At 34.7% G+C, this 23,565-nt stretch overlaps 2 protein-coding genes and 1 pseudogene across 2 annotated transcripts; 2 read left to right on the top strand and 1 right to left on the bottom strand.

The window, feature by feature from the left end:
* Positions 1 to 1,779: 1,779 nt before the first annotated feature.
* LOC140810613 (rho GTPase-activating protein 5-like) lies at positions 1,780 to 5,020 on the bottom strand. Its single transcript, XM_073168462.1, has 4 exons — positions 4,394 to 5,020; positions 2,960 to 3,080; positions 2,755 to 2,874; positions 1,780 to 2,597 (listed from the first exon to the last, which is right to left on the bottom strand). The coding sequence occupies exons 1-4, from the start codon at positions 4,873 to 4,875 to the stop codon at positions 1,989 to 1,991; spliced, it is 1,332 nt and encodes a 443-aa protein (XP_073024563.1). The 5' UTR covers positions 4,876 to 5,020; the 3' UTR covers positions 1,780 to 1,988.
* Positions 5,021 to 8,203: 3,183 nt separating this feature from the next.
* Positions 8,204 to 15,479, top strand: LOC140810612 (CDPK-related kinase 3-like). Its single transcript, XM_073168461.1, has 11 exons — positions 8,204 to 8,920; positions 10,326 to 10,456; positions 11,629 to 11,670; positions 11,971 to 12,079; positions 12,174 to 12,252; positions 13,080 to 13,376; positions 13,883 to 13,992; positions 14,460 to 14,567; positions 14,673 to 14,735; positions 14,858 to 15,025; positions 15,162 to 15,479. The coding sequence occupies exons 1-11, from the start codon at positions 8,354 to 8,356 to the stop codon at positions 15,294 to 15,296; spliced, it is 1,809 nt and encodes a 602-aa protein (XP_073024562.1). The 5' UTR covers positions 8,204 to 8,353; the 3' UTR covers positions 15,297 to 15,479.
* Positions 15,480 to 17,644: 2,165 nt separating this feature from the next.
* On the top strand, positions 17,645 to 19,764 carry LOC140810501 (probable xyloglucan endotransglucosylase/hydrolase protein 28; annotated as a pseudogene).
* The last annotated feature ends 3,801 nt before the right edge of the window (positions 19,765 to 23,565 follow it).

Raw genomic sequence — 23,565 nt, 5'->3', positions numbered from 1 at the left:
TCCAAGCATGACTGATCGGGACAGCGAGTATGACTCTAGCCCGACTATTTAAGGGATGTGTGATGATACCCCTGTAAGAGCCCGGGTCATGGATGACCCGGAATATCAAATGGATTCCCAAATCCGAGTGAGTCTGCAGATGGATTCTTCTGGAGCCGGGCAGGCGCAAGTCCATGCTCTACTCTCCGGGCAGTCATAGGCCCGGGCTCTTGTATAAATCTCCAGGGAGGCATTCTACCCGGCCACCTCGATATGAGCACCGCACTCGAGTATACTAGCAGAATAGGATGTGGGCGACTGTCCCATCTCTGACACCGTGCCGATGAGTTGACATGTCAGAATATAGGGTGTGCTCAGCCGTCCTACTATAATTAGTAGCTAGGTAGCACGGAGAACGAGGTCATCATTACTTTTTCTACTATAAATATCAGGTTCTCTCTTTACATTCATTCATTCATTCACACCAATATCACAGCCATCACTTGGCTACATTGGTTTTCTTGCTTGAGTACCCTGCTGACTTAAGCATCGGAGTGGTCACGCCGGACACCCCTCCGGCGCCCATTCACGAGTTCCTTTCATTGTGTGCAGGTTACAGCTGAAGCCATATTACGGAGATATATCTCATTGCTCTTATTCCCATCATTATATTGATAGCAGATCCGGTGGAGCTCCCGACCCGGCTCGTCCATTTCACCCGGATCGCATCAATAGTCATTCAATTCTAACCTTTCTCAAATATTTCCAACACTTTTAACACACAATGACGCAATTCTTTTTATACCTGGAAATATGAAGAATCGTACGTAATCTTTCTGTATAAACTTAGCCAATGTGAGATACGTTATCCGAAGTTTCGTGCACATTTTGTTGCAGCATCTAAATGTTTAAGCTTGATTCTTGATTGTCAAACACGAGTCACTTTCTTGTGACTTCGGTTGATGGAAGTTCAATAAAAAGTGTGCCTAATTAATCGCGATTTCGATTTTAGAACTGATAGGTCGAGTACCAAATTCCAATGAAAACTATATAGAAACTGAATCGAATCACTCGGATACGATTTCGGCACCGGATCTAGTTTTTGATATGGTTGTGGCTTGAACTTTGAATTAAGATTTCTTTATTTAGATTTCAATGGTAGGGAAAACAATAACGGTAGAACGTGTATGATAACCAAATCAAGAAAGTTAATTATTTAACAACTATATTACAAAATCTTATGAATATTTAATCTCTATTAAAAAATATGAGTTTAATTTACTTTATGTAACTGAATTGTCTATAAGTATTACAAAATTTTTATGAAATTATTTTATAGTTAGCGACTTTCTTTAACTAGAGAATCATTAGATGTGCACCGAATAATTTTAAAATTAGGCAATTTTAGTCATCTTTCATGATGAGTGCCGGTAATCTCAACATTGTGTTAATATCGTATTGACGTTATATAAGCATCGAGTATGAAAAAATGATCAAAATTGAAGAAAGATACAAAGATAACGGATTAATAGATAAATTTAACAAGTAAAACTGTAAATTTTCTATACAAATAAGTGACAAAATTGGGTAGTGTGAATTCAAGAGTAACATTGAATCTAATGAAGAAATTTATTAAATGTTGCATCGAAAACACTTTATTGGAATAAGCGACTAGTGATAAATGATATTGTTTGAAGGATCGTTTGAGCGTTAGTGTACCATTTGATCACCAAAAACAGGGGGTGGGCATAAATTTTGGTAATATTTTGTCCAACTGCCAAACTCAACTACTCTGCCTCTAATGTCAAATATTAGCACAATCGTGCCGATTTGATCTAGAAAAAAATGGTACTTACAATTCATCCATACATGCTTTAATCTGACAAAATATTTGATAATTAACCAAACAAATTACAAAAAATGGACCCTAAATGAATTAATATCTTCATTCCTTTCACAAAATATAACAGGGGACACAGCCTAGCTAGTATTACCAACGAATGTAGTATTTACAGTTCCAAGCCACCATTCTTCTTCACTGTTTTGCTCAACTGAAACACGGGATGCCGGCACAGCTTTCGCATACCTCTGCGCAAACTTAGACGATTCAGTATGCCCTCCGCTTCCATGTCGTATTCCTCTTTAAAGCTACCAGCCAATGTACGCCTTTTAGTGGCACTCCATGAGGGGTTATTATTATCGGGAGCTTGTATGAGGGTATAATCATCAGCAGATTGCTCCTTTACCACCAGTTGATGATCCCTTTCGTTTGAAGCGGTAGCTGATCGAGAATGATTCTCTCTTTCATGGAGGGTTTTCACGATCAGCGTCTTAAGAAAGTTCATGACTTGCACGGCATGGATCAATGCCGTCAGGGGATCAGCCATTTGGGTCATATTAGGAGCAAATACCATTGCGATGTTCCTTGAATTCATCTTGTTCTGATGCTCATGCTGCGCCACGTCTGCCATCAAATTTATCGCCCAGTCGAGTAATGCTGCTTCGGTATGAGGAAGTAGCTTCACAAGTTGGGTGCACTCTTCTTCAGTGTTGCAGTGCATCACCTGTTCGGGCGTCAGAGAGTCGAGAACTCCCGAGGGAAGCTCTCTAAACCATGCCTGTTTCAAGATCACCTCTTCGTCGGTCATGAATATATGAATGTTTATGTTTATCTAATAATATCTACCTTATTCATACTAACTAGAAATCAAATAAAAATTCTGGAACCAGATGTGGTAGAGGTACTACTAAAATCATGTTGCGAAAAAAACGTACCTTTATCAGTCCGGATAGGCAGTGGACATCAATTCCATGTGGCACAAAACCTCTATTGAGTTGCTTCCTAACATTTTCTTCTTGACTATTCTCGGCGTTTATTCGAAAAATTCCTTCTGCCTTCAGTAAGTAAGACGCGCAACACATTATTTCATGAAGCGTATATAGATTAACAAGAGTAGAGACGACATATATATACACATACTTGGAGGCCGCCTTCTGAATACAAACGATTCTGCATCCGAAGAAGTATTACGGGCACACTGTTTCCTCTATGATCATAGGAACACTGCATTGACTGTGGGGAGACTCCAAACACACTTGTACTGTAATCATGATTGGTACAAATCAGAATAGGGTAATAAAAAATCAACACTAAGACGAGCTGTTTAAATGTTGATGTGCAGATACCGATTCCTAATCAGTGTGTTAAAAGAATGTCATCTTTGCATTTATAAAATGACCCGCCAGCCATGGTTTTTTAGAACAGAAAAAGTTGGTCAGACAAGTGTATTCTAAGGCCGCGTTTGGTTCGGATGATTAGTCGGGATAGATTATTTTATCCTACCTAGTCAGCTGTTTGGTACGCGTGATTATTTAACCAAGTCAATCCCTCCTATGAATGATTAGGTTATATTAGGTAGGTTAAAATAATACTTCCTCACCCCCTAGGATTATTTATCAAACTCTTAATACCTCCTATTTTTTCAATTTTACCCTTCTTTTATGTTCAAACTCACCACCACTTCCCGCCGCCGCCGCCACCACGATTGCCGCCGGCCGACCACCGCCGCCGCCGACTATTTCCGACGCCGGTCGACATTTCCGGCCGACCGTTTCTGGCCGCAGCCTCCCGCCTGCCGTCTCCGGCCGCCCTGCCGTCGCGAAGGGGAAGGGCAATTTTGTCTTTTCATCAAAAAATTCAAAATTATCTTATACTTAAAAATCTTACCAAACATAATACTATTTTACACCATATATTACAATCCTACCACAATCATTTTTTTTATCATTTTCCATATTAATCATTAGTTTATCTTATCCTTCCAACCAAACGCAATCTAACAACCTTATCTGGAAATTAACTTATATTATGTGCACCTGCTGCACAACTTGTTAATGCATATATCGAATCACAGATGCTTTACCAAATTGCAGGGCCGGAAAAATTAATCACATTTTCAAATCTATATATATATATATATATTTGCATTTCATTTTTCGATAATGACTCTTCACTTGTTTTCGTAAAATGATATATTTTTTTATAAATAAAATCTATATAATCAAATTGTAATGTAAAAACACATATATATAGTTTCAAATCTATCCTCAATAGTAAGAAAAAAAATTATGTCAACGGGGATACAGGAAGTTTCTCTTCTTTTTTTTTTCCTATTTAATAATAATAATAAATTCCTTACTTCCTTGTAAAACTTAGATTTGAATGAAAATTGGAATCAGAAAATATATATTCAAAATTTATTTTTAAAAAACCATATCTAATTAAACATTAATTTGTAGAAAGTAATCTTGCGTCGGAATTTATCTATTTATTTTGTCTAACTAAAAAAAACTAATTTAAATTATGAAATCATTAACTTTTCGACATTTGTATGGTGTGAGTGCGTAGTGAAACCTGGCGCTGGGGGGTTTACGGGGTACTTCCCGCTGGAGCTCGACGGGGATTCCAAGAAATCCATTGAACCGATCGAACGTGACATGGGACACGTGGCGTACGTCGGTGGGCCATCCAATGTCTACGTCCGACTCGACGTCGTCTTCCTCCAAGCTGCACGTGACCAGCGACCTGCGAAGCGCCGAAGCAACCACCGCGAGAACTGAAAACTGCTGCTGCTGATTGAGATTACAAGAAACTTTCGAGGGACTGATAAATGGGGTAGTAGCCGGATTCTCGGAATCGTAGTCGACTTCATCATCGCTGTTGAAATCCCCGAAATATCCCTCCTCTTCTTCTTCTTCTTCTGGTTCTTCTTCTTCTTCTTCTTCTTCTTCTTCTTCTTCCTGGTTGTACGTATACGCAGAGGGCGGCGTTGGAGAAGAAGAGTTGAATGGCATCGAGAGCGTGCAAGACTTGGATCTGAAAAGCCGCCGCGTCATAACAAACAGCTACAGCAGTAGTAAAATTTAGTCTACTAATATTAATAATTGATAGATACGCGGTGCCGGCGGAAGAAGTAAATGAGAGGTAAAAACAAATGCATTAATGATGATGATAACGAGATTGTTGGTATAATAAAAGGCAAATGAATGAAAGAGTGGTCGTCCTTGGATCTCAAGAGATATGGTTATGAAAGTGAGATTAATGGCTGCATCATCTCTCTCATTTATTAAATTACATAAAAGATAAAAAGATCCTTTCTTTTAATTCAACCATTATTTACTGTACACACACATTTTAATTACATACAACGTCGTCTACTGCAGTTTAGCTGTAATAGAAATCCAACTGCGCATCGTATAAGCCAAAATCAAATCGCATAATTTAGTGATCCGACAGCATGTTATGGTCATAAGGCAAACTCAAATCAACTCCCAAAATACTATATAATAATGAGATTCCATAAAATATTAAATATATGCCAAAAAATAGATACAAAGATGGAATTCGACGCAGTCAACCATCGTGTAACCCCAACCAATCCCCAAGTCTGGGAAATCCATCTCTAGGTGGCATGATCGCTACTTTCGTCTAATTTAATTTAGGGGACAGTTATATATAATAATGAGGAAAAAATACTAATTAATATATAAGTCTAGCTAGTGTGATCTGGAGTAGTTTATTGATTTAGAAATGGGATCTTCGTCTTTTTTTCATTGAAAGTGATACAAGGAGAAAGCTGTGAGGAGGCAAGCCCCAATTATTGTCTGGAGCTGGAGAGTGACAGACATTGACGTATGATCTAGGGGGGGATAAGGGAGTGTTGAAAAATATTGAAATATTTCGGCCTTATATAATTTGATTATACTGAAAATATTTTGAATATTATGTATTGTTATATTCTCTAGGCCAAGTACCAACAAACAAACATGATCTGGCATTGGAATATTATTTGTATTTTAAAGTAAAAAAAATTATTTATTTTTCCCATTTTGTTTTGTTCGTAATTTGTTGACGAAGGCTTATCATCCAAAATTAGATAAATATATTCCCCCAAAATATAATACGACGGAGTTTCCATCCAAAATTATATACATATATTCCCCCAAAATATAATACGACGGAGTATCCGATTGAAAAATACTATGGTCACATGTATGCACATGGCATGTTCCTTTCCTTCTCCATCAGTCCCACTCAGCTTCTAACATTTCAAATCCATCGCATGATTTGTGTTTGCTCAATAATCGACCGTTGTAAAATAAAATCAAGTGACAAATAATTCCTTCATAATTTATTGATCGCGGCTATCAATATTATTATCTCAAATTATTGATTTATAATAAGTTGGCTTGCACTACCGCGAATAATCTAAATCGCATTATTATATATTATATCTGTATCAATTATATGACATGTTTTTTTTCTACACCTATTTTAAAAATTGTTTGAAAACATGTTAAACAAATAACTTTCCATATTTACTCTTATCTGATGAATATTTATATAAATAATTTGCTATCTTTCTAATAGTTAATTAATTACAACACCCAAACTAAACAAGGGTATATTCTAAAAATAGTAGAAAAAAATGTCTAAATTATTATGGACACATGCTTATATATTTGAGACAGATGAAAATGAAAGATTGTCTGTCGTATATCGATTGTCGTAAATAAATTTATATCAAAACATGCCAAATTTGATTGATATAAATTGAATTTATAAACACACACTAACAAATAATTCTAACAAATAATTCTAACATTATTTTACATATATATTATGATGGAACTAAAAAGCTGGCATTCTTCGAAGGGAAAAAAATTAGAAAGAGAGATGCCCGTATACCTAATTTTTTGGGCGAAACGTATAAATTGTGGTACCAAAAATATAGATGACCTAATTTTGTAAAATTAATTTCCGTGAGAGAGAGAGAGAGAGCGAGCAAGTGGAAAAATGAATACAGGCATTTAAAGTGGTATATGGCAACTGTTTGGACACTTACAGTTGGTCCAGTGGTCATATATCCAATCCAACCATGCAAGCATATTGTGGAAAAAAAAAACTTGTTTTAAATATAAATTTCAACAATTGATGCATCATGCTATAGTAGGTATGTTTTATAGGAATAAATCTAATATCAATGCTTTTCTAAAAAAAATTAATGTTTCGTCATTTGCTAGTCAATAATGTGGTTGTTGCATAGATCGGGCTAATGGTCTCACCCCGTCAGATTAACTGGCTCTCTTTCTCAGGTTCGATCCTCCATCTCTGTGTGTGTTGTAATAAAAAAAAAATTGATTGTTGCTTATATTATAGTATCGTATAATATAATATAATATAATATGAACGGTCTCCACTTCATTATGGACATGGATAAAAAATTTGTATATTTAGTAAAACAAAATCCATTTAGATAGAATTGACTACCAGTTTGTAATATATGTATTGACACACAATTTGTTAAGATGCTGATTAATCCGAAGGTAAAAGGTTTTTTTTAAAAAAAACAAGGGTTATTTTGCAATTAACAATTTAATTTGTGGCTTCGTCCAAAAGAAAGATATGTAAATGCAACGGAATAAATTTTCAATAAATAATAATTAAAATTTAGAGGATTTTTCTCTCTGCAATAAGATCGGCAGGAAAATTTAAGAGAGAAGAGAGCCAGAAGTCCAATGGGCCTGTACTTGGGGTCGAAGTCTGTATTGGGCCGTTTTATCAGGCCTTGGATCTTTAAATACCTCGACTCATTTTGTGACCCGATTTCTTCCCATTAAAATAATAGCACTAGTAATTCATCAAGTAAAATATACTGAAAATAAATTGAAAAGAGAGTATTTAAAGTTTCAATAGTTATTTGTTCACATACATAAATAATTAGAGTGGATCTCATGTGAGACCGTGTCACATATCTTAATCTGTGAGACGGGTCAACCCTACGGATATTCACAATAAAAAATAATACTTTTATCATAAAAAATTATACTTTTTCATGGATGACCCAAATAAGAGATTCGTCTCACAAATACGACTCGTGAGACCGTCTGAAACAAGTTTTTGCCAAATAATTATTTAACTATCCGTTTTTAGTATTTCAAAATTTTATATCTCCACCAATCACAATGCTCAATCTCGTATTGTATTGGATAAACTTAAACATGCATCATTCTATTCTAGTTGATGGCAGACGGAGACTTCTTGTTTGTGAGTGTATAATTTCATAAATAAGGAGAAAGCAAACAAACGAAAGAAACTGTCTGAGATTTTCATTTTATTCTTTTGTTTTAACGTTTTTTCGCCGTAATGTGGTATTAGTTGCCCAAAAGTAAAGATCCGCACCGTTGATTGCTTTGACTTTTCTCTCCCATCCAATTACCAGATTTGTGCGTGTGTGTGTGTATATATAATCCTAACAGTTGTGTGTGTGTGTGAGAGAGAGAGAGAGGCGTGTCGAGTTGATGCATTCTGCTGATGGGGCAGTGCTATGGTAAGACGATCCCCACCAGCGAAAACCATGGCTGCACAACTACTATTACTGTTACCGACGGAGGGGATCGCCACTCCCAGACGCCTCCTCGGAACGGCACCCCCTCCGTTAAGAACACTCCGTCGAGATCCTCCGCCGCAAGCAGCCCCTGGCCCAGCCCGTATCCCTTTGGTGTCGGTGACGCCACTCCGGCGGGTGTCTCGCCTTCTCCGTCAAGGTCCACACCGAGGAGATTTTTCAAACGTCCGTTTCCTCCGCCGTCCCCGGCGAAGCATATCCGGTCTTCTCTGAGGAAGTTGGGGGCCCATGGGAAGAAGCCGCCCAGGGAGGGCACCATTCCCGAGGAAGCTGCCACCACTGTGGCGGAAGGGGCGGAACCGATCCACAACGCCCTGGATAAAAATTTTGGCTATAATAAGAATTTTGGAGCCAAGTTTGAGCTGGGGAAAGAGGTGGGGAGAGGCCATTTTGGACATACTTGCTATGCTAAAGCGCGGAGAGGGGAGCTCAAGGACATACCTCTTGCTGTCAAAATCATCTCCAAGGCTAAGGTTTGTTTGTTGCTAATCGATCGTATCCTCCTTGCCTGTGGAAATTCAAATTTGATTAAAATCAAATATATAACAGTAGATTGTGCTCATGTTTTTGTCTGCTCGGGTGGTAACTCAACCACATGCTTTGTGAGGGAGTATATTTGGCTTCTAGAACAGAAATAAAATTGCAAATGTGATATGGAATTGGTGGGTTCGTCCAATATCGGAGTTCTAGTGTTGGCTTGGCATTGCTTTAGAAAATTGATCATGTAAAATAAATGCTCGAGTCACGTTGATAGTATGGTTGTCTCTTAGCAGATAGCCTCTGTCTTTCATGTGCACTTGTTTAAACAACCAGATAGGCGATCAAATTTTGCAGCTTTTGGTAAAAGCCGTCTGGCTGATTTTGGGAGTTCAATTAGAATTAGTAGAGGGCAAAAGGATAATTTTGTGAGGATCAGGGAATGTTGAGCCATTGTGCTGCCAAATTGGTTGATGGCAACTCTGAGTTTGGCCAATATATTGTATTACCTGAATATGTGAATGTGAGGGAATGAAAGCTCTTCTGGTTTAGGTGAGATAGGGATATCTAGCAAGAAAGAGAGACTAGTTTGATCTACATGGCATTCCTAATTATATGCATAAATGACTTGTTTTTCGTTTGTGATTGGAATGGAGGAGATATTAATTATGAGATTTCAACATTAAATATTTTAATCTTATTCAACATTATTGATGCTTCTATGTCAGAGGTGACATTTGGTCAACTGTTGAAATAGTACCATTCTCTATTGGTCAGATTCATTTCCAGTTTTAGTTTTTAAATGGAACAGCATGATTTATTTTCTAGAAAATTCACATTAAAATTTCCTCTGAGCCCTTACAGTTTAAGATTTGAGATCTACAATGTTTTAATGAAAGCATGTGCATTTAAGATTTTATACGTGCAAAAAATGACTAAATGCCTATCAGGGATTTCATTGTAAAGATAACTGTTTTATCTCAGATGAAAGGAGTGCTTAAAAGCTGCCTATTGTTGAACTTAATTAACTAGTGGCTTGGAGTCAATCATTTGGATTATATATATAATCATATTACTTGGATGTATGGGTTTGCTGCTTGGGATCCTTTTCTTTCTGAAATGAATGTAGTTTTTGTGAGTAAAAATATCGTTCCAAATTTTCAAATGTATATGGAGATGAACAAAAGTGTAAAGCATCAGACATCTTTTCTTATAGAGTATAAAATGAAATGAAATATTTCTACGATACCAGAAGTCTTTTATTTATGCCAATTGACTATTCAATATTGGTGTAGGCTGGTATCTTATTTATCCTGATATCTTTCCTTCCCCATATCAGTTTAACTTACAATTTATGATTGTATGAACTGTATGTATCTCTTAACAAACTTATTTTGGCAGATGACAACTGCAATATCCATTGAAGATGTTCGCAGAGAAGTGAAAATCTTAAAAGCTCTTTCAGGCCACAAGCATCTAGTTAGATATTATGATGCATGTGAAGATGCCAATAACGTGTACATAATAATGGAGTATGTAATTCCTTATGCTCTATGCTTCTCTCCAAGACTTGTACATATTTATAATCCTGACCTATGAAGTGCAGCATCAATGGGCCATAGTTTTGCGAAAAAAATCTCTGATAAACAAAATAATTTTAAGAAAAAGTCAAATGTATGTAAAAAATTTGTATCAAAAGCATACCTGTAGCCTTCTAGGAGCATCAAAGGTATGTGCTCCAAGCTTCAAGATGTATCCGTTGTTACAGGCTTTGTCTTGGTCCTGTGTGCACCATGTTTGCTTTACTGTTCATAAGACTGCTTTTAAGTGATGGTTTTGAAGTAGCAAAAGGGCCTCTATTTAGACCAGCCATCAGTGCACACACGATCCATGTGCGTGACACATTACTGATTTTAAACATTAGAAATTAGTGTATTGTAACTAGAATTTAGAAGAAACGAGTATTTTAAAGAAATTGACAAAAAAACATAAACATGTCAATATAATAGTTAGTCTGATAGTGATGGTTACCTGAGGAAATTGGTATGGCCATATGGAATGCACCCCATGAGATCAAAGAGGTGTTTGACATGTCTCTCATTTGATAATGTTATATTATTTATTCTTGCGTTCGTTTCCTACTCAAGGTTTCGTCGGTACAACCTATGTTTTTCGTTCTTTTGAAGGATTTAAGCTTCTGTAATACCCTTTTCAATGTAATAATGCTCTTGTTCTTTTGTCAATCAACCTTGTTAAATTTTTTTCCTAGCTCTAGGATTTGAAAGTTTTTCACTTGCACTAAAGAATTGCTATATATGTGTGTAAGTTACGGTCCAAACTTGTTTTGACAGTTGGGTGCATAACTATTATGAAGTAAAATATGCAAAAGAAGTTTATAAAGTCTCTTTCCGTGCAAAACTTTGCGCCTTTCTATATCATTTATCTAATGGAGTGTGCTTTTCCAAGTTCTAGAATTTTAGATTCGATAAAAATGCAATAAGCCTTATCATATGTTGATTTTAGTGGGTTTCATTTTTCCTTTTAACTCGTTTTCTGGAGATGATCTGCCACTCTTAGTTATTGAATTGCTGGTAAATAAATTCCTGCATGAATGAATGCAATTTACCTAATTTTTCCTTTTATTGCATCTTTCTACTCTCTTTTGCCTGTGAACATAGTTTTAATTTTTTCCCTCATCTCCCAGGTTGTGTGAAGGTGGAGAACTACTGGACAGAATACTGTCGAAGTAAGTGAGTTAACATATATTGTATACCCTATAATCTTCCCACATAAAAGTCCAACTCTCATATCTGGATTTTAATTATACATGTTAATGTTAGTCAATCCATGTAGGTCATACTTTCTTTTAAATTAGATTATCTATTACTTATCACTTTTGTATGGAACCTTAACAGCAAGGTTTTATTGTCTTTATAATGCTGGCTTTATCATACTTATTAATTGACACAGAGACTCAAAATTTACACACATCATCACTTTGTCATTTCTGTGGTTGAAGAAAACTCATAGTTGCTGTCCATTTCAGAGGTGGTAGGTATACAGAGGAGGAAGCAAAACTAATTGTTGTTCAAATTCTTAGCGTCGTATCGTTTTGTCACCTTCAAGGTGTTGTTCACCGGGACTTAAAACCCGAGGTATTTTAGCAAGATTTTTTGTCCAAGTCTCTTTAACAGTGATTAAATGTCAAGTCTTAATGCTGGTGTTAACTTGCAATTACTTGCGTCACAGAATTTTCTTTTCACCTCTAGAAATGAAGATGCGGATATGAAGCTTATTGATTTTGGTCTTTCTGATTTCATCAAGCCAGGTAACAGTTGAGCTACCTAATTCTTTAAATTTTTTTGTCCACTGAGTGTGCTGTAAATGATCTAGTGCATGTTGATTTTTTATGTAACCTCACCAATCAGCTTCCATCAAGTAGCGGTATTGCGACGGGAACATCCAAGTACTATCAAGTCTGATGGATACTGCTACTGAGACTTGGGTATACTTGAAGGCTCGTAACATAAATACAAGCCAAGTAGATCACAATTTTCTTGTTTCTCATTTGAACCTGAAGCCACACTATTTTTTATAGAGATTTGCAGTTCGTCACTATAATCCCAAGTTATACTTTAGTTATTTGATGCTATCTATAGTTCATAATAACTGTCTGTTTGCTTTTCAAGCGGCGGGCACTTGGAATATTCCCATGTGCACATGCCATCTGAAATCTTTTAGCTGTCCTTTAGGATATTCTTGTTCACTTGATTTATTTATTTCTTTTTGTGCCTACTTGTCATGGGAATTTTGCTTGATATACTTCCTATTTTTTCCCCATCTTTTTTTTGTACATATCAACTCTCTCCATCTCAAAAGATTTTTACTTGTACCAAAAGGTTGTTTGTTTGACATAGATACACAATTTTATAAATCTCCAGACATGGGGAGTTTATGTCATCATGTCACTAGTAACTGCTGCTATTGTTGTTCCAATTTTGATTAAACTAATCTTGATGTGCCTGAAACTTGTTATCGTCATGGTTTAGAATCTTTTATGGGTGCATTAAATTGTTAGCTTTTGTTCCTACTGAGTATTCTTTGCAGTTGCTAAAGTTTTAGCTCTTCTCCCCTTCTGTGTCTTGGTATCAGCAGATGAAAGGCTAAATGATATTGTTGGAAGTGCCTATTACGTGGCACCAGAAGTTCTCCATAGATCGTACAGCGTGGAAGCTGATATTTGGAGTATTGGTGTCATTACCTACATTTTGCTATGTGGAAGCAGACCTTTTTGGGCACGTACAGAGTCCGGGATATTTCGTTCGGTTTTGAGAGCTGACCCAAATTTTGAGGACATGCCTTGGCCATCTATCTCACCTCATGCCAAGGACTTTGTAAAACGACTTTTGAACAAGGACTATCGGAAAAGAATGACTGCTGCTCAAGCTTTGAGTTAGTTTCTACTCCATGAGTCAATTATGTGTGTTTCTTGAAAGTGACAAAACTGTGTGGGTGTCATCGCCATACTTGACTAGAAATTTACTTTTTCACCTTCTGGCTTTAAAGATAATACTTTTTCCTTGTGAATCCTTCTTCCTCTCGTCATATGAATTAAATGAACCTAGTCACGATCCACTCGACGTGATCAGAAGAGGTGAACATGAATAGGATCAGGATCTACAGCAAACTCAATCTATTCGTTGAACTTTTCTTTGTTACATTTTTATTTACATCTTTTCAAAATTCTTTTCACGTGAAACAGTTCATTTTGTCTGTCTTTATTTTTATTTGTTGTTGCTGGAGGTCGGAAATTATATTCCTATTTCGTAGCAATTTCAGAGTCATTACCGAAATAACCTTAGTTTCTTTTATTTAATCTTCAGACTAAAAATATTTCTTTTACAACAACTATGTGTGAACGTCGATGCATATACACAGTGTTTTTTTTGCAAATGCAGCTCATCCATGGTTGCGGAGTGAGAGCCATCCTATTCCATTTGACATACTAATCTATAAGTTGGTAAATTCATATGTGCACGCAACTCCTTTCAAGCGCGCAGCACTGAAGGTAATACTTGTATATCGACTAAAAGTTGACTGCTTGTTCTGTTGTTATCATTGCACGTTCAACTATTTTGAATGCAATTAGTATTTGGTTGGCCATTGATTTCTCCATCAACTTCTTTTCTTGATTAACTTTAACAAAGTTGACATATTATTTATTAATAAGGTTTCAATTAGTCAAACTGTTCCCACATCAATTTTCAGATAAATTATAGCAGTATCCGTCCTAAACAATTACCGGCAACGTTGTTGACTCCCATTATTGTTTCACATCGATGTATTTCCCTATGGACATTCTGTGACATGCTCGTGGATAAACTGATACAAACTTCTTTCTGAGAAAACAAAACTAGAAGTGTTTTTCAATAATCACACTTACAGAAATGTTTCAAACCTCTAAAGATTGAATCACGTTTTCTTTTTACCTTGACCTATGAATAATATTTAATTGATTTCATTGGATGCTGGTAGGCTCTTTCAAAAGCCCTGACCGAGGATGAGTTATTGTATCTTAGAGCACAATTCATGCTTTTGGAGCCTGGTGACGATGGGCGTGTCTCTCTTGACAACTTCAGAAAGGTCGATCTTAATTTCTTCTAGTGTGCTTACTCACACCCCGTGTGAAATTCATTGAAGGACTCTATAATGTACAAACGGTGATTTTAGTGTCGGTTGAATTTTCAGGCTCTTGCATACAATGCTACTGATGCTATGCAGGTGTCTAGGGTCCCAGATATTCTACATATGGTCAGCCCTCAAAGTTTATACCTTACTGAATAAGTTTGATTTCTTTACGTCTGAATAAATTATCTTTACTTTGACATTTAGTTTCCTCGTATATTCTAAATGTAGGTGTTTTGATGTTGCAGATGTCCCCATTGGCTTACAGAAAATTGGACTTTGACGAGTTCTGTGCAGCTGCAATCAGCACATATCAATTGGAAGCACTTGAAAATTGGGAGCAAATTGCATTCACGGCATTTGAGCATTTTGAACAAGAGGGCAACCGAGTCATATCAGTAGAGGAATTGGCTCGGGTAAAATACTAGCTACTTATCATCGTATTCGTACAGCTTAATCTTTTTGTTCTGTGAAGCGTTAAGTGGCGTGACACATACAAAGCTTGTTGGTATGTTGATTTGATGGTGGATAATGTTTGACACATGCATGCAGGAGCTAAATGTTGGGCAAACTGCACATTATATGCTCAGAGATTGGATGAAGAGCGATGGGAAACTGAGTTTGCTTGGATATACCAAATTTTTGCACGGTTTGACTCTTCGGAGCTCAAACACTAGACAACGCTAGGATTATACTCTTCTATTTCTGTTCCTTTTTTAAAAAAAAATATTATTATTGGTGTTTGATGATCAGTTATAGAAAGTATTCAACAATTTGAACATTTGGAGGAGCCTATTTCATGTAGAGAGGGAGGGAGAATTGGATGTACAAATTAAATTTAACTTGGTGAAAATTGGAATACATTTTCAATTGAGAATGTTCAACTAGGAGTAGAATTTGTCATCCTCGGGTTTTCTTCAGTTATTTACCGAATCGAAATGGTGACCATATATATTGCCACCACCAATTTCTCTATTGATTTTTGGGTAAGGGAGTTCAAAGAGTAGACGTTGATTGGTGAAAAACTTCCTTCTTCTCCCAGAAGATAGAGCTGCCAGTAAAATTAGTGTAGTTTCTTCTCTTCAAATTTTCATTATCTGATTATTGAAATTAATTATAAAGTCATGAAAATGACGCAGCATATTATGTATTAGCATCACTGCATATGCCATATTATAATATTAATGATATATATATATATATGGATCATATAATATTATGTGTTTTTTACGAATATTTTTTAAATAAGATAAATAAATTTAAAACCGAATGATCCTCATATATAAAAGTTAGTTCATAAAAATGTGGAAGAAACTATTAAGAAAATATTATGACATTTACATATCATATATAATGTCGGGCAAAAAATGTAAAATATTTTGGTGTTTAACGCGACATCAAAAATAGTTTCTTTACTTGTTTACAGTTCATATAACATCAAGAATCAAGATCTCAAGTATTTAGAATTTTGTATAATGATTTATTTTTCAAATTATGGGAAGATCGGATAATGATTTTATGCGGCATCCGGCACTACAATGAGAAAATGTAGAATAGCATTTCTCCCAATGCAAACTGGACGATTACTTATGCCACTAATACCTTTACGAATTGGCTTGCTGTAAGAACGATCGATTTACATCTAGCAAACATTGTGCCCTGATGTATTATGGAGGAAGCCTATGGAAGGGTTTGTCAATTGTAATGTAGATCCTTTCTTGTTGGTATGGTTGTTCGATACTCAAATGACTTGATCTTTATAACATTGAAAACAAATTATCACAAAGGAGCATGTGATCTACTCCGATCATGCATCAAACCTCACTTAGTTTCGTCTCACTATCTCAGCTTGTTGTTAATTTATTTGGAACAAGAGCTAGCTCAGTAAAAAAATTGAACATATTAGAAGACAGATAAATAGAGACGTTCATACTTTGTTTAAGACGGCTTTTCACCATGCTTGTTTTGGTATTTTTAATATAATCCTTAATTCTATTAGTAACATCATTATGGATGATCGTAACTCCACTATTGAAATATTTCATAAAGGTTTGATTATCAAAAATAAACTGAAAATATCTCAACAGTATAATATATTATAGATAATATGTGTACATAAATTAAACATTCGAATCCATTAACAAGTTATGTTATTGCCTTATCTTGAGACTGTCTTCTGCAAGAACAAATCAGTGTTTTAAGAATGGGACTAGACCGGTCTGTTTGATCGGGAATCGATCACATGTTCGATCCAGACTATAGCTAAAAACCATTTTAATGGCCAAATCGATAAGAACTAGTCATGAACCAGTGAACCGGTTGAATCAATTCACCTTTTTTTATTATTATTTTTGTTCAGAAATTTTTTTATTTTTATGGTAACCTTTTTTAGAATCTAATTATTTTTACATGTAAAATCTTAAATTTTATTTATATATATATATATATATATTATTATTTGGATTTGGAATTTTGTTAAAAATATTATTTTAATAGTATTAGAGTTTATTTGATTTTTTTTAAAAAAATATATATATAATTATTATTGATATTTTGATTATGTGTAAGTTTTTGTTTAGATTATTAAATGTTTTTAAAATGTACAATATATTATTTATTATATTATAATTTCATTATATATTATATAATATAACTGTTTTTCGGTCCAATATGTTGAATTTATATTTTAAGGTTAACAAATTGGATTACGGGTCCGATGAAAACATGTGAACAAATAATGCACCTAGAATACAAAGAGAAACTACTCTGCCTATACAAAACCATCAACGCCATGGCCATCTATCTAAAAAGGTGCTGGTTCCTTTTTTTTTTTTTTTAAAAAGTGCTGGCTGCTCCAACAATATAAATGGAACTAGACTAATTTATAAGTACGTACATTTACTAAATTAAATTGGAAATGCGAGCTGCACCTTTTTAGAATTAGTAATTTTAATTAGTGCAACTGCAATCTTTCAATATATAAAATCTCCGTGGATGAAACAAGAAGTTCTGGCTTTCAGTCAAATCTAATGTACATGCATGGATACTTCGAGTCATCCATAAACTTGCCCGACAATTATCAGGAGTCGTGGTCACCTTCTACACTTGCAACGATCCCATGTACCCGTATAACCACGACGAGATAGATTTCGTGATTTTCAGTACCAAACAGTTGCTCATTGATCTAATTAAGCCCTGGCATGTCCGATGTATTAACATAGAGTGGATCTAAATTCAGATCGAAGACGCAACCTGGCACTATGACACCATGTTGACAAACAAAGAGGTAACAAAGTTGCACAACCAGAATAAGGCGGGGGAAATCTTCTCCCATTTGCTAGAAATATATATTGAATAAAATCTACTGTACAAACAGACACCTCTAGCCTATTTATACTACGAGAAAGAATCGCAAGATACTGGAGACACGCTTTTGATTTATAACTTATAAATCACAATTTTAAGACTTGGGACACATCCATGGTCAAGAATGGCTGGTGCAGACAAATTTCTTTGGAGATGGGAGTACTAGTAGAGGGAGAGGAGATGTACGTGTTATGGATCGACCCTTTGAAGGACTTTCATCATTATGGGATTCTGTGTACTGATGATAGAATCACATATTACGTGGATGTTGTTCCGATCAGGCGTGTGAGAAGATTGGAAGCCATGCGGGGTGATTTCCCATCTGAAGAAATGGGATTGTATGGAACGGGTCGGATTGGGCCACAAGTGGTGAACAACACAAATTGGATCTTAGTTATGGACCCTATGTAGCCAAGTACTCGAGCTTCGTCCTAAATGGATGTGCATTTAACCCGACCCAAAAACCGTATCGGTGCAAATTTTGGAAAGAATTGACAAACATGAGACGGCCCGAATGCAGGGGTTTAGAAGAAAATATACGACTTATTGGTATTGTCACAATAAAAGACGTTACGCCGTTCCATTGCCGGAATGTGTGGTGGATTTCAAGGAAGTTGAACATCTTCGGAAGTTTGATCGTTTGACTTTCGGGGCGTTTTAGATTTGTTTGTGTACTGTGTTTATCATCATGATGAGTTATATATCCAGAGAAAAGTAAAGCTTAAACTTTGAGCGTCATTTCATATGTAATTTTATGTTTCTTTTTTTTTTTAAAAAAGTACTAGGCTATTCGAGCAACGCCTAAACTCGATCGGATCTCGTCCTACAACAAACTATTTCGGGTCAAAATAAAGTGTACCGCACATAATTTCTATGTAGAAATTGGTTAGCCAAATCAAAATATCCAATGCCCGAGTATATATTAACAGAGAACCTCTATAAATAATACATAAGTAAATGTAAGGAAGTGCCAACATGTGGTGGTTCGGAAACTAGCTCCAGTACCATATAAAGATAAGAGTTAATTTCAACACTAAATGTCTTGGATCCCACACCTAGCTAGCTTTTTTGTTTTGAACCACCACACCGCTCTAATTAAGATTTTTCTTTTACATTTTTTTGTTGGATAATCACGAAACATTCTGTATTTAAAAAGAACATTAATGCAAAATCAATTATAACGAGCAAATGATTTGGGGAAGGCGACTAGTGGACTCATTTATTTTCCAATCAAGAAAGCATGCAGCATTCTGATTCTATTCTCCCTTTTGCAAAACCAATGCTCTATTTCACTCAGATTCATCTACCAAAAAAAACTATGAGTACTTTTTATGGAATCCTATGGATTATTTTAATTTCTTTCAAGTCTTAGAAACCAAGCTAGGTAGTTCTTGCATGTGCGTGTGGAAATTCAATATGCGTGCATTGTTAGTACAAGTTGTTGAACAAAGTATTCATAGCCATTAAATAGAAGATCGAAGAAGCAGACGAGGATGATGATTAGATTAATCAAAGGCATTAATTAATGAGAAAGATTAATTAAATGGGTATAGATCTAGAAATTACAGAAACAGGCAGATAGATCTGAAATCCAAAAGCCATCCATCATGAACAAATATAACTCACGAGGGAATTAATCGAATCTGACTAAAGGGTGGGAATCATCTGACACAGAAACGCCATCATAACCTGTTGGAAAAAAAAACAACAGAAATCGAAAAGGTTGTAATGATGATGAAACCTTTTTTCCATCGACAAACAAAAGAATCATTCGAAACCTCAAAGTCAAGATCCTCATCATTACACCAATCAGCAGAGCCCGTCTCTCCTTATTTATTCCCCAAACAGCCAATAAAAGTCTGAAAATTTGACCGAATCCGTTACCTTTCCATAAACGTCGGTGGGGAAGCAATATCTAGGGGGGGAATGAAGCCTGGTCCGATGACAGCAGCCAGAGATCTATAAATTTACGTGTTATTACGGAGTCATAAAACATTAAATCCCGATCGAGCAAGAGTCCTCGAGCCAGACAACATTCCCCTCGAAAATAAGCTCCATCTTTCTCCGTAAGCTGAAACCTAAACAACCCTTTTTGTTGTATAAGTAGCGATGGAGTCGGGTGTCTCCCTCTCATCCCTTTATCCCCCAAAACTTTCGCCTTCTTTCAAGGGAAGATGGAGACAGAGAGAGAGATGAATTGAAGAATGTGAGTGAATGTGTGGAGTAGAGCTGGAACCAGCTGACGTGAAATGAATGGAGACCCAAAATAAAAGATAAAAACCCTCAACATCACCGCCGTACATTTTCAGTAGGTTTATTTAATGTTATGTAAAAGTAGTGTACATCTTGGACATTTGAATTTTCAGTCATATTCCAAGTCAATGTCTTCAACAACTGTGTATATATTTATATTATATATTATTTGTTGCTTATGTATAATAATATTTTTTATTTTGGCAAAAACTTGTGTGAGACGGTCTCACGGGTCATATTTGTGAGACGGATCTCTTATTTGGGTCATCCATGAAAAAATATTACTTTTTATGCTAAGAATATTACTTTTATTGTGAATCTGGGTAGGGTTGACCCGTCTCACAGATTAAGATCCGTGAAACGGTCCCACATGAGACCCCACTCATTTATTTTAATGCTAATTTTTTGTTCAATACATTTTATTAAAACACATTATTCTACATTATAAATCACTCAAAATCTCCTCTCTACTATCTCCATTATCTTAAATTAATTTTTAATATTTATTTCTTGAATCTTATTTTTTTAACATAAATTGATGAAAATAACAGATAATTTTTTAATGATATGCAAGTGTGATTTTTTTCCCATATATTGTACTTCTTCATTTCAAAATTATAATAAAATTTAATATTAAATAAATTACACTCATAAAATAAGATGAAATAATTTTATGTATAAAAAAATTTAAATATATTATTATTTATTTTAATTAATAATCATTTAAAATGTGTAAATAAAATTTGAGATGTAATTATTTAATGTAATGTAGGAATATAAATAGATGATTTGACAGATATAACATATAAATAACGATTGTGTTGTAGAATGAATGTGTTGTCAAAATAATGTGTATATGACATGTGGACACCAAGTTTTTTGATAGGTTATACTAACGTGGTTACTCTAATAAACTCAAATTTTATGATATCGCATAGATAGAGTGTGTGTCTATATATATATATATATATATATATATATATATAAGATTTTGTGTGATTTAGTGTATTTGTTCTCCCCTATGTAACAAATTATTATCTCATTTTTACATCTCAACTTGGAGGATTCAAAGTTAACACCCCCTCATTTTAAAAAATAAAGGGCAGTAAAATAAGAAGGAGTATTTATTAACGGGGAAATAATATAAAATTTAAAATCATAATATTTTAGATAATAATCAAGAATATCTTCCCATCTTTTATTTACATATGAACAGTCGCTAACAATGGCACGGGTTTTTGTGTTTGTAAATGCTAGGGCGACATTACATTCCATACAAGTCATTGATAAAGGTGGAGACCACTTGGTTTCACAATTTAATGCTTTACAATTGTAGGAATCTGTGCATATATATATACATATATATATATATATATATATATATATGTATATATATATATATTTGGAACAAGTAAATGTCAAATCCTCAACCCTACCATCTTTTTCCTAGTTTCCTCGTTTTTTCTTGCCACAGCCCTACAACTTTAAAGTGTGTGCAAATATTTAAAAAAAAAATAAAAATTAAAAAAAGTCTTCACTTTTAGGTTGAATCGATGATAATTATAGTTAATTAAGTCACTGTGACGTGCGGGACTAATCATTAAAACATTGAATATTTTATCAAATAATTGTTGGCCTAACTAATTATTTCAAGAGTTGATTACCAAATAAAGATTTCGGGTACTTGAGGCACGAATTTCTTTTTAAAAATAAAGAAGTTTGGCACACGTTGCATTCTTGTACAATAATTTTTATGATTAATTTAATTTATATTTAAATGATGATCATATCATAATTTAAAAAATATCAAGAGAATAAACTGTAATTTTAAAATAATGAATTAAAAAAAAAAGAAGAAAACAAAAACAAATGTTGTTGCCTAGGAATGAACCAAATTTCAGTGTCTTAACAAATACTCTGTTCACTAAGTTATCAATATATTCAAGTTTAAAAACAGACAATTAAATCAAATTTTTTGGGGAAGAAATTTAATAGATAGTAATATATTATATAAGCTTGAACCTTAATTTATTGTTTTGGTGTGATAGTATACTTGTAAATTGTTTTATTAGTGAATTTAATTGTACTGAGAAAAACATTAATTTTAATTTCAAAAAAACCATTACCAATTGGCCTAGTTACATTATAACCCCACTGAGTCACCCAGATTATTATTTTTTAAAAAAAGGTAGTTTGGGTTCGTATAACGAGAGGCCCAGCCCATATAAAAGGCACTGTGCCACATACCCATTATGTCAGAGAAGGAAACTAAGGAGGCCCATAGTTTGAGAGTTTTATACATTCAGGCCCATTAATACATATTATCAGTCCCGAAATTAATGAATGCTTGAATTATAAATATGTAAACAATTAATTATCAAATAATGTTATCAAAGAGAGAGTAGGTCTTATGTGAGACCGTCTCACGGATCATAATCTGTGATACGGGTCAACCCTACCCATATTCACAATAAAAAATAATACTTTTAGCATAAAAAGTAATACTTTTGCATGGGTGACCCAAATAAGAGATCCGTCTCACAGATACGACCCGTGAGACCGTCTCACACAAGTTTTTGCCTCAAAGAGAACCCATAATCTTTTCATTTGGTAGGAAATTAACCTGAGTAAAGGGTAGTTTTTGAAAAACCATCTTCAAATTTATAATACAAAAATCGAAATGCATTTTTCTTTATATTTTGGTTTTGAAATATAATAAATTTTCCGACGATTTAATCTGGTAGTTGATTCAGAAGTTATCGTTATCGAATAGAAGTTTTTCATACTTTGTTTGGTATGATATGGTTCGGCAAAAGGACTGTCGGTATCTGTCTGTCTATTTGCATAATACACTTGTCCAAAATCTCTCTCCATTCCGATCATGTGTTATTTTCCGACCTTCAAATAATCATTCACAGGAAATCCAAATTGAAAAACTAAAATATAAATAGTCTTTGTCATATTTGTTTTACTACGAAATACATATATACATATATATATATATATATATTTTGTTTCTATATTTCAATAGGTTTTTATAGAACGGGTATCGATTTGAATAATTTTGTACGGACTAATAAAACTCCATGCTTTCACGAGTAAAACGAGTTTTTGAAGGTGAAAACATAGTGACGTGCAGATCGAGAACACCATATACAAATAAAGAAAGTGACACTGAGCCGCGACATTTGACTTTACATTACAAAGACAAGTGTGTGTTTCCACTTTCCATCACTTGATTTGTACATCGTAATAATTAATACAATATGTAAATTACCCTTCCAGCCTTGATTTTTTCTTGTAATATATGTCAATATTCCTTTAAGCATGAATATTT

The sequence above is a fragment of the Primulina eburnea genome, chromosome 13, assembly GCF_022965805.1.
Source record: "Primulina eburnea isolate SZY01 chromosome 13, ASM2296580v1, whole genome shotgun sequence".
In the NCBI taxonomy this organism is placed as follows: Eukaryota; Viridiplantae; Streptophyta; class Magnoliopsida; order Lamiales; family Gesneriaceae; genus Primulina; species Primulina eburnea.
Note: the sequence above shows the minus strand (reverse complement) of the source record. Positions and strands in the feature narration are given on the sequence as shown.